The 16960-nt window shown below is 46.2% G+C and overlaps 1 protein-coding gene across 2 annotated transcripts in view; it reads left to right on the forward strand.

The window, feature by feature from the left end:
• ANKFY1 (ankyrin repeat and FYVE domain containing 1) overlaps window positions 1–16960 on the forward strand; it is a 677352-nt gene that overhangs the window by 498069 nt on the left and 162323 nt on the right. For both annotated transcript variants that reach the window (XM_078679681.1, XM_078679682.1), the window contains exons 18-19: window positions 11767–11967; window positions 12969–13145. In XM_078679681.1, coding sequence (XP_078535807.1) covers window positions 11767–11967; window positions 12969–13145 — 378 coding nt within the window. The remainder of the gene's footprint in view (window positions 1–11766; window positions 11968–12968; window positions 13146–16960) is intronic.

The following is a 16960-nucleotide window of genomic DNA, read 5'->3' on the forward strand; positions in this document are numbered from 1 at the left end:
GAACGAATTTGAAGGATAATAGCTGGATTTTGCAGCATTCAGTTTCTGTGCCCTAGGTGACACTTGCACAATCTGTGCCAGTGCTGTCTTCAATTATTACATACACTCCTGAGCGGGGAGAATAACTTAGGAGCACGAAGTACGCCTTAAACTCAGCAGATAACCAGCAGTGCACAGCCACTTTCTAGTTGCCTAAATTATAGTAGCCTATCTACCTCATTATGTAAAAAAGACCAAAGTCTTTGCTCCAACCAATCAGCTCACAGCACCCTCTAGAACCCTCTCTGCAGAGCCAGCTCTCCTCAGATTTTCACCGCACGTCGTGGGTGAAGGGAGTCTCCCTGAGCTCTGCTCAGTTTTTTCTTCAGTTTTACTTCTTTTTGGATTACATACTTCATTTCTCTGACCCAGTTAAGGCGGTACTATTGCAGAATGGCAGTAACCAAGGTAATAGACTATGATTTATGTCTAACCTTTTCTTCAATAACTCACGTTCTGAGAGTTGAGGCCGTTTTGGGTCAGAGACTTTTACCTGCCACTTCTGAGGAGGATGAGGAAAGGTCGAAGGGAGAAGTCGCGCCAGGAGCCTACTGAGGGCGCGCATAAAAGCCATAAGATTCACCTTGAGTCTTTATAGGCATTTCTCACAGAGGATACAACTCCCTTTTTCAACCCTGACACTACATCAGGGAAGACCTCTTGACCGGACATTAGGAGTATATAACAAATATCTCCATGTTCTAATATTACTGCCTCACCAAACTGATCCTCATCTACGATGATCGTCGACGACGGCCTCTTCCTCCATGGTCGTCGACGATGGCCTCTTCTATGAGGGTTGTTGACGACCGCCTCATCTACGGTGGTCGTCGACGACAGCCTCGTCTACGACGGTCGTCGACGACTGCATCGTCTACGACGGTCGTCGTCGACAAGCCTCGTCTACGGCGGTCGTCGACGACGGGCCTCGTCTACGGCGGTCGTCGACGATGGGCCTCGTCTACGACGGTCGTCGACGACGGCCTCGTCTACGACGGTCGTCGCTGACGGTCCTCTTCTACGAGGGTCCTCGTCTACGACGGGCCTCGTCTACGACGGTAGTCGACGACGGGCCTCGTCTACGACGGTCGTCGACGACGGCCGCACATTGATGACGGCCTCATCTCTATAACTGATGATCTTTGATAGTGTCATCTACAATGGCAATGCCTAGCTTCGACGGACGTCTATGACAGCCTTATCAAGGTAGCTTCATATACATATGGCCTCATTTGTGCATGGTCTACACTACACATGGCACCATCTATGCATGGTATCATCTATGGCTGCCCATCATTCAATTGCCTCATCTATGAGTGCCTCATCTACGGAGGATATCACCTATTTTAACCTCATCTATGATGGTATTGCTATGACTGTCTTCTATGACAGCATCATTCTCTAACAATGGCCTCGTCTACCAATGGCCTCGTCTACCAATGGCTTCCTCTGTAAAGGGCTTGCTCGAATAATGGCCTTGTATGCCAATGGCCTTGTCTAACAATGGCCTCGTCTACCTATGACCTAGTCTATCAATGGCTCTGTCTATCAATGGTTTTATCTACCACTGGCCTCATCTCCTGATGATCTCATCTACCACTGGCCGCATCTACCGATGGCCTCATCTACGAAGAGCAAATGGCCCCATTTGTTACCCTCATCTACGGATGCCCTCACTTATGAATGCCTCATCTTCAATGGCATTGTATATGGCTATCATCTGACAGCCTCGTTTAGAAGGGTTGCTCATGACGGTCATCTATGACGTCGTGCTAGTCTGCAATTACCCCGCTTACATAACCATGTCTACGACAAAGTCTATGATGAGATTGGCTGAGATGGCTTCAGCGGTAAGAGCATCATATATATTCTTGATGTAGTGGGCAGCAGCTAGATTTTGACTGCCAGCTACAGGCAAACAGAATATATCCTTCATGGTTTCGAGGAGGTATGCATCACGAGTGTGGTACGTATAATAGACTACGTCTATTCCAGCAGTGTTTCTGCGCATAGAATAGAAATGATGTATACCTACTAGCAGCCCATCCGATCTGATAGGCCATCGTTCGACCAGATTAAGTAACTTCACAGACTGTTCATTAGCAATCTAAAATCCTGCAATATCTATCTCCGCACCGCCTTACAAAGAAGGATGTCGTCTGAACCTTATAAAAAATAAATAAAAAAAAATACTAATAATTTCTCTACTTTGGCAGTGGCCTTTAGTAGAGCTGACAATCTTTTATCCTTCATCGGTTTTTATGATCGTCCAATGTGGTTGGACATAGCGAATTTCAATGACCTCATTCCTGAGAACCGAAGGCGGGATGCAGGAAAGATTCTGTTGGAAGGTGCACGCCAGGAATGGCTTAAAGCCGCTACCTTCAGCCCTGAGCGAAGTTTCTAGGCATGGCCTATGATGAAGAGTTGTCGGTTTGCTAAACATTTGAATGAAGCCCCCTTAGTTATAAAACCGGGCACTGATAATGCACGATCATTAAGCACCCTTCAATATGGGCGCAGATCTTTCAGAGAAGCGTGATAAAGGGGTTTTCATCAAGAGGAAGATACCAAAACCAATCGGATGAACAGTATCAATCTCACTACAGCCTTGCAGCCAGGCATCTTTCCGTAGATAGTCTGTCTACTTTCTCCCGTCACGAACGAGATTTAAGTATCAAGACTGAGACACTAACAGGAGGCCATGATCCCCACAAGGTTCCAATCATTTTATCCTTTTCTCGCATGGTCCCGAAGGTTTCAGGTTTTTGTTTCCATGCAACAAGGAACTATATCGGACCAATGTGTTCTAAACCTAGTAACCAATGGCCACTCCCTGGAATTCATCAATCAGTCATATACTACTCCGCCCAGGGGTCCCCCTCCCCCTTGTTTTTCATAACAATTGTTATTTAAACAAAGGATATTTTATGGCTTCTCTGGATGGAGAGGGTGCGAATTTCCACATACTTGTCCACCCCAAACAGCAAGAATATTTTTGCTTTCACGCGGCTGCCGCCCATTATAGGTGCGTAGTGCTCCCGTTTGGGCTGAGATCGTCACCAGGAGCCTTTCACGAAGTACTTGGTACTAGTGGCAGCAACATTGAGATCTTGAGGAATGCAGGTGTTCCCCTGTCTAGACGATTGGCTGCTTAAAGGTCTTTCTGAACACGAGATCAGGATTGCCACAGTAGATGTCCCCATCTAATTTTTTCTCTGGGGCTGATTCTCAACGACAGCAAATTGCAGTTAGGTCCTCTCCAAGTAAATGTATTTTCTCGGAGCAGGTTTAGACACAATCCACAACAAAGCATTCTTGTCACACGACCACGAGTTGTGTTTTCAAAAATGGGCAAGGTTAACTTCATAAGGTCAGTTTCAGTTCAAATGTTTGTTTCGTTCCTGAAGATGTGCTCTTCAGCGATACATCTCATACCATTAGCATGGCTCAAAATGACACCTTTTCAGATAGAACTACAGTTTCAAGATCAATAACCAATGGGTTCGTTCGACGATACCATCAATGATCAATCCTGTACATTGCTGGTCGCAGACAGAGAATATAGCCCAGGGTCGCACGTTCCTGCAAACCATTCCAGGGTTAGTTTTAACGATTGATGCCTCCATGGAAGGATGGGGAGGTCATCAGCAGGATTTGCAGAATTCGAGGAACATAGTCTCAAAGACAACGACAACAGCAGATCAACAGGCTTGAGCTCCACAACGCTGTTCTGTCCCCCCAAGCATTCCTCTTGAGGATTGAGTGTTCGTCTGTGCCAGTACAGACCGCAAACACCATCCGCATGTATTATATCAATACCCAAGGAGAAACTAAATCTGCTATGCTCTCGCAAGAGGTTCAGGAATTGTGCAAAGGAGTTGCATTGCACAAGATGTCTTGAGAGCCGCACATGTCAGGGCTCTCCACAATGCTCTGAGCATGTCTCAGTCGGACTGTCACGAGTGGACGCCGGAAAAGGGACAGGTGAACCCAGTTTTTCCAAGTTTGGGTTAATCTGGCACGGGATCCATTTGCATTCAGAGAGAACAAGGACGGCCGATATTATGCCAGCAGGTTTCCTTAACAGGAATCAAGAGGGAATGCCCTGTCCATGCAAGGGTCAGGGGTTTGTGCGTATGAGTTTTCCCCCAATACCATTGGTTCCGAAGGTGTTCTGCAAGATGAAGCTGCAAGGTTACCATCTGATTCCGATTGCACCCCGTTGGCAAATATTGGTTCTCGGAACGTCTGCTATTGTTTATAGACAAGCCCATTCGGCTGCGGCTTGGGCCTACGATATTGTCAGGGGACGGAGATCAAGTGGTTCGTCCGGATCCACAGTCATTACTATTGCACGCACAGCTTATCATTTATTAGAGTTCAAGGGCATCAACGTTTCAAAGAACTGTTGTGAAATGTTGGCAAATTCTCGTGCCCGAGGCACAATCAAGGCTAATCGCCTCAAATGGAAGCGATTTTGCGGTTAGTGTGAGGTGATAGCCATTCACTCAATTACAGTTACTGCAGAACAAGTTCTCCATTATCTGCTCTTCTAGCCAAGTCTGGGCTTAGTTTTTCTTCAACAAACAAAATGCGTCTTGCTGCTCTTTCCAGAATTAGGAAATGTTAAAAAATTTCTTTTTTCTGCTCTTCGGCGCTTGTCAGACAGTTTATGAAAGGGCTTTTCCGAGCCTTTCTCTCTAGTGCGAGCACCCTCCCAGAGTGAGCACTCTGCATTGCTAGTGCAGTTAATGCAGTGTACATTTGAGCTGATCCATAAACCAGCTCTCAGATTCCTCACCTGGAAGGTTGCCCATTTACTGGCTCTTACTTCGGAAAAAAGGGTTCGTAAAATCTAAGCTTTCACTATAAGGAACACCTCACTTTTACATTTTCCTCGGAACTATGTCACCCTTTGGTCGAATCATGGGTTCATTTCTAGGGTACCGACACAATTTCACTCTAACGAACCGGTAAGATTAAGGACATGCATGTTTTCTTTCCAAATCCTTCAACCTCAGCGGACAGAACATTGCATTCTTTAGACATCAAAAGATGCTTAAACTTCTACTCCAGAGAACCAAGACTTTTAGAACATCAGATCATCTGTTTGTGACTTATGGCCAGATTACATTGGGTATAGTGGTCACTAAAGCTACGTTTTCTAGATGGATAGCCTCTGCCATCCAGTTCTGTCACATCAAGGCTAACCGACCATTGACAAGGTCTGTTCGATCTCATTCCACAAGAGCTGTGGCAGCGTCTGCAGCTTTGTTTGCAGGTGTGACGCTTGAAAACATTTGCCGTGCTGCGACATGGAAGAATGTCCACACGTTCACAAAACATTACTGCCTACAATCAGCAAATCAGAATGATGCTGCAGTGGGCCAAACCGTTTTTACGACACATGTTTCCATAGGAATACATTCAGGTTCTAACGTTGGCTTATTTCTGAAAAAGTACATACAATTCAAGTTGTTGTTTATGATATACAGACATATGTTATCATATACTGAGTTTCTATGTTACTAAGGTTCCTTTCCTGTAGGAAATTGCATGATTTCTATGTTGGTTCGGAAGATGACTTGTTAATAGGTCAATCTCTAGGTGATTGTTGGTTGTTAACGGTACATTCATGGGGGTGCACTACAATAAGTCTCCCACCATCCGCAACCGACTTTCCCAGGTTTACTGCTTGCTATTCTGATTCAGGCATGTGAATCTATGAAAGATACCCCAATACTGGATAAGAAAACAAGTTACTTACCTGTAACTACGGTTATCCAGTATTGGTATCTTTCATAGATTCACATGCACCCACCCTCCTCCCCGGAGAGTCAGTTCTCTAAGATTGGGATACTTGTTCCCACTTGTGCTACGAAAATCTGAGGAGAGCTGGCTCTGCAGAGAGGGTTCTAGAGGGTGCTGTGAGCTGATTGGTTGGAGCAAAGACTTTGGTCTTTTTTACATAATGAGGTAGATAGGCTACTATAATTTAGGCCTCAGGCCTATTCCTAGGGCCTACTACTACTACAAAGTGCTTTTTGCACTGCTTTTTTATTTACCGTGGGACTCCCGCCTCGTCGAAGGGGAATGATTCAGGCATGTGAATCTATGAAAGATACCAATACTGGATAACCGTAGTTACAGGTAAGTAACTTGTTTTCTTCTGCACCTGTGGATTCAATGATTTAGTTTCAGGATTAACCTTTTGAGGTAACTTACACTCATTCTTCCAATGCCCTAACGTGCTGCAGTTGTGACATGACATGGCCACTTCTTCTTTGCCTCATCTAAATTTAATTGTCCCTTTCCCTTATTTAGATTACCTTTCATTTTTGCTTGACTTGTCATTACTTTGGTTACCAAATTGAGCTCCTTGTTGTTCGTCCACTTTCCCTTGTGCCCACATAGCTTTCTCTTTAAGCCTTCTTTGTTTGGCATCAAGTTCATCACTACAATATTTTGAATACCTTAAAACTTCATCAACAGAGCTGGATTGCCAGCACACCATGTGGTGTTTTATCATGTCACCTATTTCTGGTCTTAAACCAAAGACAAATCTGTAGACAAAATGACTCGTTTCCTTTTCACTCAGTTCTTCATATCCACAATACTGTTTAAATACCAAAAGTAGTCTCTAATAATACGAATGTACAGATTATTTGGGTTCTTGCAATGTTCTGTCAATTTTTACCCAATCTGTTTCTTTTGGAGGAATTTTATTTTTCAAGAACGTTATTACCTGGTCATATTTACGCATCACTTCAGGCCCTGGAGCGCCTGTTTTAGTATCCCTTGGATATTCTGCTTTTGGCCAGTCAACCGTAATTTTACATTCAGACCATAAATCTGCTGGTAGAACTATGTCAAACAACCCATCCAAATCATCCCATATTTCTATTAAAACTTTCACAAATCGATCTACTTGTCTGTACCATTCTACTGGTTTCTCTCGTAATCTGGGAAAATCATAAGTAAATGACAATATATCGTGCCTAGTCCAAGGTACATGTACATAACCTCCTCCAGGTATTTCTCTCATGGGAAATTCATTCACTACAGGTTCCTTTTCTTTAACTGGAAATGCTAATGATGTTTTATCACTACTTTCTTGCCTTTTCTTTACCCATTTGCTTCTCCATCGTTCCACACCTCCCCACTTTCTCAGTAACACAATTCTTTTATTTATGTCAACCTTCCTGAAGTATTTAGGTTATCTATATCCTTCTCAGTAAAGTCGACTCTATAAGATTTTTGCAACATTTACATTTTTGCAAATTCTAGTCGATTTCATTTGCTGTTTCTTCCAGTGTGTCATGCAGATTTTAGCACTCCATGTAATGCTTTTACACATAAACATGAGTTCATCATCTTGGTAGGTTTTTAGCCTTTCAGTTCCAATCGTTCCAATAATTAACTCTTCCATGTCTATTTTTAGTCTAACCACATCTTAAAGTTTAGTTCCTGATCTTTTAATTGCAAAGTTTTAACCCAATCACTTAATTCTTCTGCTGTTGGTCCTATCTGAGTTTTTGTCAGATCAATTTTGTCTAAAGCTTTTTTCGGATGTTACGGATTCTGATTCCGCACCCAAAGGAATCCTATCCACAGCACTTTGATTTAAGTTAATTCAGGTGGTGTCATACAACTAGTATTCCTAACTTCAGACAAATCTGGGTAAACCATTTCTCTTACTTTTTGTAAACTTGGGTTTAAAGGGATTGTTAACTATGGTTTTTTTATCCTCTGATTTTCGAAAACGGGAAGTACGGGACCTATTGTTACAGGCACAGTCACAGCTTCTATGTTTTCAGTAAGTTCTTGTATTTTTTCAGTCATTTGTTTTGTGGATCGCATTAATTCAGAGGTACTTGGATTTTTTGCTCTCTTTTGTCAGAAATACTTCTAATTTCAGAGTATTGTTTTGGAGTACCAGTAAATCTAGTCTCCATTGGCGGAGCATTTGGGGTCACTACTACAGAATTTGGCTCCATCACCTCATCCTCTGTGTCACTGATCTCACAACTCTTTCTCTCTGTATCCACATTATTCCTTTTCTCCGTACATTTCCGTCCCACAATCTCATCAACTGTTCTCACCGGATACATTCCGTCCCACATGTCAGCATTTCTCCATCTTCTCATTCTACGCTCATGAGTTGTTCCCCGTAGACCTCTCAGATTACACCTTGGTTCTCTAAACCCATCAAATCTTTCTTGCGCTAACTCATGCATCTCATATTCCCATTCTGTCAATGCCTCAAATTGAGTCGGTTTAGGTTAAAGCTTTGTCATCTTTTCTCTCAAATTTCGCAAAACCGCTTTACTGAATGAACCTACTTCTGGAAATGCCAATATGCCATAGTTTTTAGTATATTTTGCCCAATTCTCTAACCAAATACAAGTGTGATAGCCATATTTTGTCTTCATGTATGATGCAGGCGTTTTTGGCGGCGGAAGCATTTTTCCCTCTTTGGTAACTATTTCCTTGTCTTTTTTAAACATGTTATTAATTTTCTTAAACCATGTAGGTTTCTCTCTGTTCGAGGCATGTGGGCTGCTGAATTCATATCTGTGCATAGATCGCCGCCTATTGTTGGGTCCGGGTGATTGCACATTGTTGTCCTGGAAGAGTCTTCGAAGTATCACGAGATAGGTGGCTCCTCCCTTGGACTACAATGCGCATGGGCATCCTCTCCATCCTCAGATTGTTTTTTTCTGCCATTGGGTTCGGATGTACTGGACCTATCCCAGCGCAACACTTTTGACATCAGCCCTGCTCCGGCATCTGCGGTCTCTGCTGATCCCTCCTTTACAAAATTTATCGGCACACTGTATTTATACTTTATACAACTAAAACCAGTTAGTAACCACATAAAACATTTCCATTCGTCTGTTTCGCTAAAACCAAAGTGATAGTTTGCCAAAAAATGCAACAATTCTGTATTTCTGGTAGACATCGCTTACCTCTTCTCTACCACAGAATTTTTGTTTCCCCAATAAATTAGCACTTTCCTTACCTTACTCTTCTCTCAAGCTTAGGTAACAACTCTGCTACTCTCTTAGGGCTAAGTTTTAGTCAAAGTACATTTGACTCCTGTGCTTAGAGCCAAGATTTTACAGGTGTCCTTCGCTATACATTCACCACTTTCACACGGAAAATGTCCCTAACTTGTAACACTCGACGATGTTACCACTTTGAAACAGACTATGTTATGTGCAACTTCACTTGCCACACGTTCCCATCGGCCTGCAGACAGAGTAACCAGCTTCCTACTTCCCAGAAGCCTCAAAATTCCGAGTACACATAACGTGATACAGACTCAACATATAATGTTAGTCATAATTCTGTACATTGGAACTCTATATACATTGATCTTGTCAAATCTATACATTGCTTATCCATATTAACCTATAGCAACCAGACTCCTGCTACCAATAAAACTGATCCAGCGCTGCTCTCAAACAACCCTCCAAACCATCACGGAATACTCAGGAGCTATCACACGTCACTCTTCAGTGGGGCCCACAGCACCGCGAGTCACTCATTCACACAATTCACACTGCTCCCAAGATCAATGAAACCTAGAGGACGAGCTGCTGGACAGCGGAGTACCCTAAATAATCTACACTTTTAAATTCTATACATTATATACATATGCATTCTCAAAGTCTTTTGCACCCAAAAATCATTGTCCGACAGCATGTCGTGGTGCGAAAATACATTCAGGAACAGCTGTTTTCTCTCTTCTGAACAGCCTCTTGTATACCCTTTTTCACTAACTATCTAACTAAAACTTGGGACTTTAGGGTCCATACTCATTTCTCATTGGTCCATTCGAGGGGTGGTGAAGATCACCTCATCTCCTCATTGTCCAAAATTTTGCACAGTCACTTCCATATTTCTCATGTGGTCATAATTGTTCATGTTTGAGACACATCATCCTGTCCTTAATGTCAATACTTCACACAATTTTCCCAGCCTCACAACTCGAGCGTCTCCTTTGGCACCATTCCTCTTTTCCGTGCCACGCTGACCTTGACATCAGTAGCCCAGGCACAGGCCGTTCATACATCTCTCGAGCACAGTCGCGCATGCGTAGAGTCATACTCTCTCGGAGTCTCGCAAAACCTCCATTTTATACTGGGCCGCATGGGCCCTAATGGGAACTAATACAGAAACAACACAATTAAATGTTAGATTTTGAAGTAAAGCCCATCTGTTTACCTCCCACAGTTCTAAGTTTTACCCTGTTAATGGTTACCTAGCAACAAGCAACGAAAATGCACTGTTTACTCACCAATTTTGTTCGTTTTGCTATGAAAATACTTATAATAAGCATACATGCATAGCTCTACTTACAAGCATTATTGCACTATATTAGTATGACGATTTCAAAATGATTAAGGTATTACGATTTGCAACACAAGCAATTAGGATCCCACGTGTACTTTTTTTGTATTTTTTTCTTTTTGTTGATTAGTTTAACATTCCACTCGATTAATACATGTTATAGTTATGAGAAATTAATTTCCCAAGAGCTACACAAACATTTTTGTCACTCCCTTGCTCCATCACTATCATAAGGCTAAAGGAGATCTCTCCTAGCTCAAGGGTGCACTTCCAACAGGCATCAACCATGGCTTTTCTGGGCAACATTCAATTAGCAGACATACGGAGCTACTTAGTCAAACCGACAGCTTTACTAAATAACATTATGTGGCTATCTTAGAAGGATAACAGGCAATGGTTGTCCAGACAGTCCTCTGCGCTCTATTTTAGACATCTCCATCATTGACACTATAGCCATCGCATGTAGAAGGTTACTACTATGCAGAGCATGTGTATTTACAGCTACGCATGGCATGAATGGAAAATGTTACTTATCCCATTAGCACCTATTGGTAGCTTACAGTGCTGTAGATTCACATGCAGTATGTTCCTCTGATCACAGATCTTGTCCTTTATTCAGTGACTTCATTTCCCAATGCTCATGCCCTCCATTTGTTTGTCATTCACCACTCTATACCACTTTCACCTGATGGGCAAAAAATTGTTTAACATGAGTCAGTGCCCATGCACGTTGCCAACTAAGGGAGGAGTCACAGTGCATTTTGTGACTCCATCACAGGAGTATCCAGAACACATAAATCTACAGCACTACATGCTACGAACAGATGCTTACAGGGAAAGTAGCATTTTCCTTTTTCAGGTATTTCACAGATGACCAAGTTGTCCAAACGGAGCTAAGCTTTAACTCCTTCGGCGCTTATGACGAGCTGAGCTCGTCATGAGGCACAGTGGAGCTGTGCTCATGACGAGCTGAGCTCGTCATAACTGCAGTGGAGCGCCCACGCTGGGATAATTCCCCTCCTGTGCGAGGCTCTCCATTAAGTGGGTGGAGTCATGACGAGCTCAGCTCGTCATGAGCACAGCTCCACTGTGCCTCATGACGAGCTGAGCTTATCACGAGCACCGTGGGGCCGCGCGGGGTCCCCTCTCCCCCGTGTGGGAATTTGCCCCGTGGTGAATGGGCTAATAGCTTGACATAAAAGCTAATTGTAATTTTATTAATATTAACTAAAACTGTCTATTAGAGGATACCTTTACAAGTGTTATACATGAGAACCTTTGGCTGCTTCACAAAGTGTGTAGTGTATGATTCCTATGCAAATTCGACTGTCTAATTTCTTCTGATTTGAATCTTCTTGACTGTTTTAGGATGCCGAAGGAAGAGCTTCGATCCATGTTGCTATAAGCAACCAGCATCGTGTTATTATTCAGTTATTGATCTCACACCCTGACATCAAACTGAATGTTCGTGATAGACAGGGCATGACTCCCTTTGCATGCGCTATGACGTACAAGAACAACAAGGCAGCTGAGGCAATCTTGAAACGGGAGTCTGGAGCTGCTGAGCAGGTGAGTTGGCAAACTAAAGGAGGCTGTTTATGTACTGTGTCATGAAATATATTTCCTGAAAGAGGCACCAAGCATACGTCTCGTGCACTATGAAGTGTTGAATATGAAAAGAGAATCAGGAAATCCTGGAAGATTTTTGGCCTTTTGCGCAAAACTATTTAGGACAATCTGTAGAATTTTCTGACCATGTTCAATTGAGAATTCTTAAATGTATTTGATGGTTGTGATAATTGGGATGATGATGATGAGACTGGTGGTCTGACATCCTGAATGCAGTTGGAAGTTCAGATTGAGAAACTGAACAAAACGTGTATATACAACTAAGGTTGAACTCCTGTAGCAGCATACCCTTGCTACTGCTTTATTGGATACCTGACAGTCGTGCTTGTGTGCTTTTTCTCTTTGATAATTGTCTGTGTCTAATTCAAGTCATATATTTTCTTCTGGCTCCTTTCTTTCAATGGCCTGCACTTGGTTATTTTTTCTACCGTATTATCGTGCTTACCTACAGTCGAAACAATTTCTCATTTCCTTTTTATTTTTTGTAGAATTAGCATCTTTTTGCAACTGGGAGGTATCTAGTCCTTACTATCACACTTCCATAGGCGAAAACAGTATTGTTTGTTCATTATCAATATAAAATCTTAGAAACCTCCCGCGTACTAGGCAAACAATATACATTTCATCTTTTGAAAAAATTAGATGTTGATATTGCATAAAAGGTGAACCAAAGTTGGATTTGAAATGTGCCCACTGATTTGATAAGTTATATTTGTATGTACAAAGCATGCAAAATAGGAGAATACATCACCTTCTGCCTTATTGTTTCTCAAACCAGATCTCTGGAAACCACTTCATGTATGACTGGAGTGTAGCTGCTTATTTCTGTTGTTTGCCACTACTTGTATTTGTTTTGCTCTCATATCCCTGTGAATTTTGAAATGTGAGAGTTTTCCTAAATGGAAGCAAGCCTGGTAAAGAGTATACTGTGTTTGATGTAGGTGGATAACAAAGGTCGGAACTTCCTCCACATAGCTGTCCAGAACTCGGATATTGAGAGTGTGCTTTTCTTGATCAGTGTCCAGGCCAATGTCAATTCAAGAGTCCAGGATGCCGCCAAGCTAACACCTCTTCACCTGGCTGTCCAAGCTGGCTCGGAAATTATTGTTCGCAATCTGGTATGTGAGATGATATGGAAGAAACCTATATAATTTTAGTTATGGTACCTGTTTACTTGAATAAAACTCATTAATCTTGGTTACTTGTGTATCTCATTAACTCCATGGGTTACTGAAAACAATAAAAAATAATTCATAATATTTGTAGTGCCCTTAATAACTTTTGTTGATTACTTGAATTTCTTACACAGCTGAGATCCTTGAATCTGAAAGAAACAAGTTAGTGTTAGATTCCTTACCTTAGAATTACCCCCAGACGTCAGACTGTATCCGGAAAGTTTTCGTCAGCAGTACCCTTGCGCGTTGTCTGCAGCTCCGCGTCCGTCGGCAGCGTCGTGATCGCCGGAATGACATCGTCGTAGTACTTAAACGCCGCCCTTGCGCGCTAACTTCGGATCTTCTTTTTTCCGCGCCAGCAAGCGCAGATCCAGGAAGAGCAGTACTCTAGTAATTTTTTGACTAACTTTTTTTAATCTCTTTTGATCACTTTTCGAGTCGACCTTCGACTCGCGGTGCCGTTAGGGATGCCTGGTTTTAAACATTGCGAGGTCTGTCACCGCCTGATGTTGGTGACCGCCGACCCCCACCGTCGGTGCCTTTACTGCCTCGGGGCCGACCATGATGACGTCATGCCCCGACTGCCGGGCCTTGACCTCGAAGGCTAGACGGGAGCGGTCCCATAAGCTGCTCGAGCTCCGGCAGTCGGCTCCGCGCCGTTAGAGGTCCCGGTCGAGGAGGAAGTCGAGGGACGGGTCGCGGAGCCGCAATCATCGCCGCTCGACGAGTCGCCACCACTCGTCTGGATCCAAGAGCTTAGGTAAGTCGAGGCATTCAAAAAAGAAGTCGAAGAAGCGTCATCGCTCTTCTGACTCTCCCTGGTGCTCGCGCGACGAGACCGTGGATTCGGGCGAGCCCCCCGCCCCCCCCCCCCTGTGGCGCAGGTGCTAGGTCCAGCTCCATACCCGCCGGTCCCTGGACTGCACGCGACGCCGGAGGATATAAGTGCTTTCCTCACGGCCATGAGGTCGCACTTCCCTCCGTCGGAACCTGCTGAGGCGCCTTTGGGCCCCGCGGGTCTGACTGGGAGCCCTAGCGGGCCGGTGGCTCCGGCGCCTTCGGGTGCTTCGGCCCTGGCGCCGACGTCGACTCTGGTCCCGACGCCACAGGGCCCCACGGGATCCAGGCCTGGATCCGGGTCGTCGCCAGTCAACCTTACGACTCCTCTGCTGGCGCTGACCCAGAGGGTGTCGCTCCCGGCGCCGTCCCCGGATGCCGCCGACCCCAGTTTCAGCGTCGGACCGGCGCAGCTCGGCACGTCTCAGGCGTCGATTGGTGAGGCCTTCGCCTATCGACCCGGCGACATCATTTTTGCCTGTTTATCAGGAGATGGATGACGAGGAGGACTGGGAGGGGTCTGAGGACCCTCTGGCACAGCAGTGCCAGTTGAGCTACGACTGGGCAGAAGAGCTGGGGGAGGCCAGAGGTCTGGACACTTCGCCCGACATTGGTTTCGTCGCTCCTCCCTCCGTGTCTTCGGAGGAGGGGGCTGCTTACAGCGTGGTGTTGAACAGGGCGGCCAAGGCCTTGGCTCTTGAGCTCCCTGTTGCGGCCGTGAGGACTAACCTCCTCACTGAGGTGCTCAAACCGCAGGCAAGCTCCTCGGAGCCTCTACTGCCGTTTAACGTAGCCCTCACCGACGTTCTGATGGACACCTGGTCCAAGCCCTCCACAGGCCTCCCTGTGGATCGGAACGTGGCCCGACGCCACAGCCCGGCTCAGGCCGACCCCTGCTTTCTGTCCGTTCACCCCACCCCCAAGAGCCTGGTGATCCAGGCTTCTACGTCCCTGACCTCATTCCCCACCGCTCCTCCGGATCGGGAATCCAAAAGGTATGATCAGTTTGGAAAGAAACTGTTCTCCTTCCTGAGTTTGGGGCTGTGGTCTATCAACACCGCCTGCCTTTTGGGCCGTTACACCCACTCTCTGTGGGACACGGTTGCGGAGGTGCTGCCACAATGCCCGGAGGAGGCCCGGACAAGGCTCGCCCAAGCCCTGGCGGAAGGGCGGGATGCAGCACGCTACTCGATCCAGTGTGGTTTTGACAGCACGGACTCGCTGGGGTGGGCGATTGCAACAACAGTAGCGATTCGCCGACATGCCTGGCTGAGGTCCGCCAACTTTTCTGGGGATGTCCAGGCCACGCTCATGGACATGCCCTTCGATGGCCGTGCCGTCGCCTTTTTGGTGACAAAGCGGACAGTGCAATTGAGCGTTTCAAGGACTACAGGGCTATGGCCAAGTCCTTGGGCCTAGGCCAACGCCAGCAAACTTCCACTTTTTGCCCCTTTTGTGGCCAAGGAAGGGGCGCCCCCACACAGCCAGCCACAGGCCGCAGAACCAGTCTCAACGCGGTTGCGGACGTGGTTACCGCCGTGGCGGTGCCGGGGGACAACGGCAGGGTCAGTCCACATCCGCTTCCGCCGCATCTGCCTTTAAGCTTTCCTAGTCTGACATTTCAGGCCCATTCAACGCCAGTCGGGGGCAGGGTCCGCCATCACCTCCCCCACTGGCGTACCATCACGTCGAACAGGTGGGTGCTGAAAATCGTCCGAAGGGTCTTCTCACTCCCCTTCGAGCCGACCCCTCCAGCCATGCCACCGCAGTACCACCGCATGTCGGGGGATCACTTGCACCTTCTTCAGGAGGAAATTACGGCCCTCTTGGCCAAGGGGGCCATCGAGCGCGTTCCTCGGCCAGAAGTAGGACATGGTTGCTATTCCCACTACTTTCTGGTACCCAAGAAGGGCTAAAGGAGGCCTACGCCCTATCTTGGATCTACGGAGCGTCAACGGCTTCCTCCGGAAGGAGAAGTTCAAGATGCTGACTTTGGCTCAGGTCCTAGCTGCCCTGGACCCAGAAGACTGGATGGTAGCGTTGGACTTTCAGGACGCGTATTTCCATATCCCCGTCCTGCCGTTCCACCAGCGTTCCCTGCGGTTCACGGTACGCCACGAGCACTTTCAGTTTACCATGCTCCCCTTCAGCCTTACCAGCGCCCCTCGGGTGTTCACGAAAGTGATGGCGGTGGTCGCAACTCATCTGCGCAGATCAGGGGTTTCAGTCTTCCCCTATCTCGACGATTGGTTGTTGACAGCGGGCTCGCCCCAAACAGTCGTCTCCCGCGTCCAGACAACAGCCGACCTCCTGCACTCGCTGGGGTTCTCCATCAACGTGCCGAAGTCACACCTGAGGTTTATCCCCCACGAACAGCGGGTTCGGGATATTCAGGCTCTGATTCCGATCTTTCAGCCTTTATCCCGAGTCTCTGTCAGGTTGACGCTGCGGCTTCTGGTGCTGATGGCCTCCTGCATCCTTCTGGTGCATCACGCCAGGTGGCGGATGCGAGCTCTGCAGTGGGACCTGAAGTTTCAGTGGGCAAAGCATCAGAGCAACCTGTCTGACCACGTCCTGATCTCGGAGGGCACTGCGAGCCAGTTGCAATGGTGGCTCACGAACTGCGATTGGGTCAGTGGCAGGTCTCTCTCAACCGGAGCACGTAGTGGTGACAGATGCGTCCCTCCTGGGATGGGGGGTCCACATGGGAGAGAGGGAAATCAGAGGCCTCTGGTCTCCGGCGGAGTCCCGGCTCCATATCAACCTTCTGGAGCTGCGGGCGATCCGTGTTGCACTGAAGGCATTCCTTCCCTCTGTCCCGGGAAGTGTAGTGCAGGTGTTCACGGACAACACAACCGCCATGTGGTACTGCAACAAACAGGGTGGGGTGGGGTCGTGGCAATGGCTGGAACACCAGTGCG

The sequence above is a fragment of the Lissotriton helveticus genome, chromosome 3_1 (genome assembly GCF_964261635.1).
Source record: "Lissotriton helveticus chromosome 3_1, aLisHel1.1, whole genome shotgun sequence".
Classification (NCBI taxonomy): domain Eukaryota; kingdom Metazoa; phylum Chordata; class Amphibia; order Caudata; family Salamandridae; genus Lissotriton; species Lissotriton helveticus.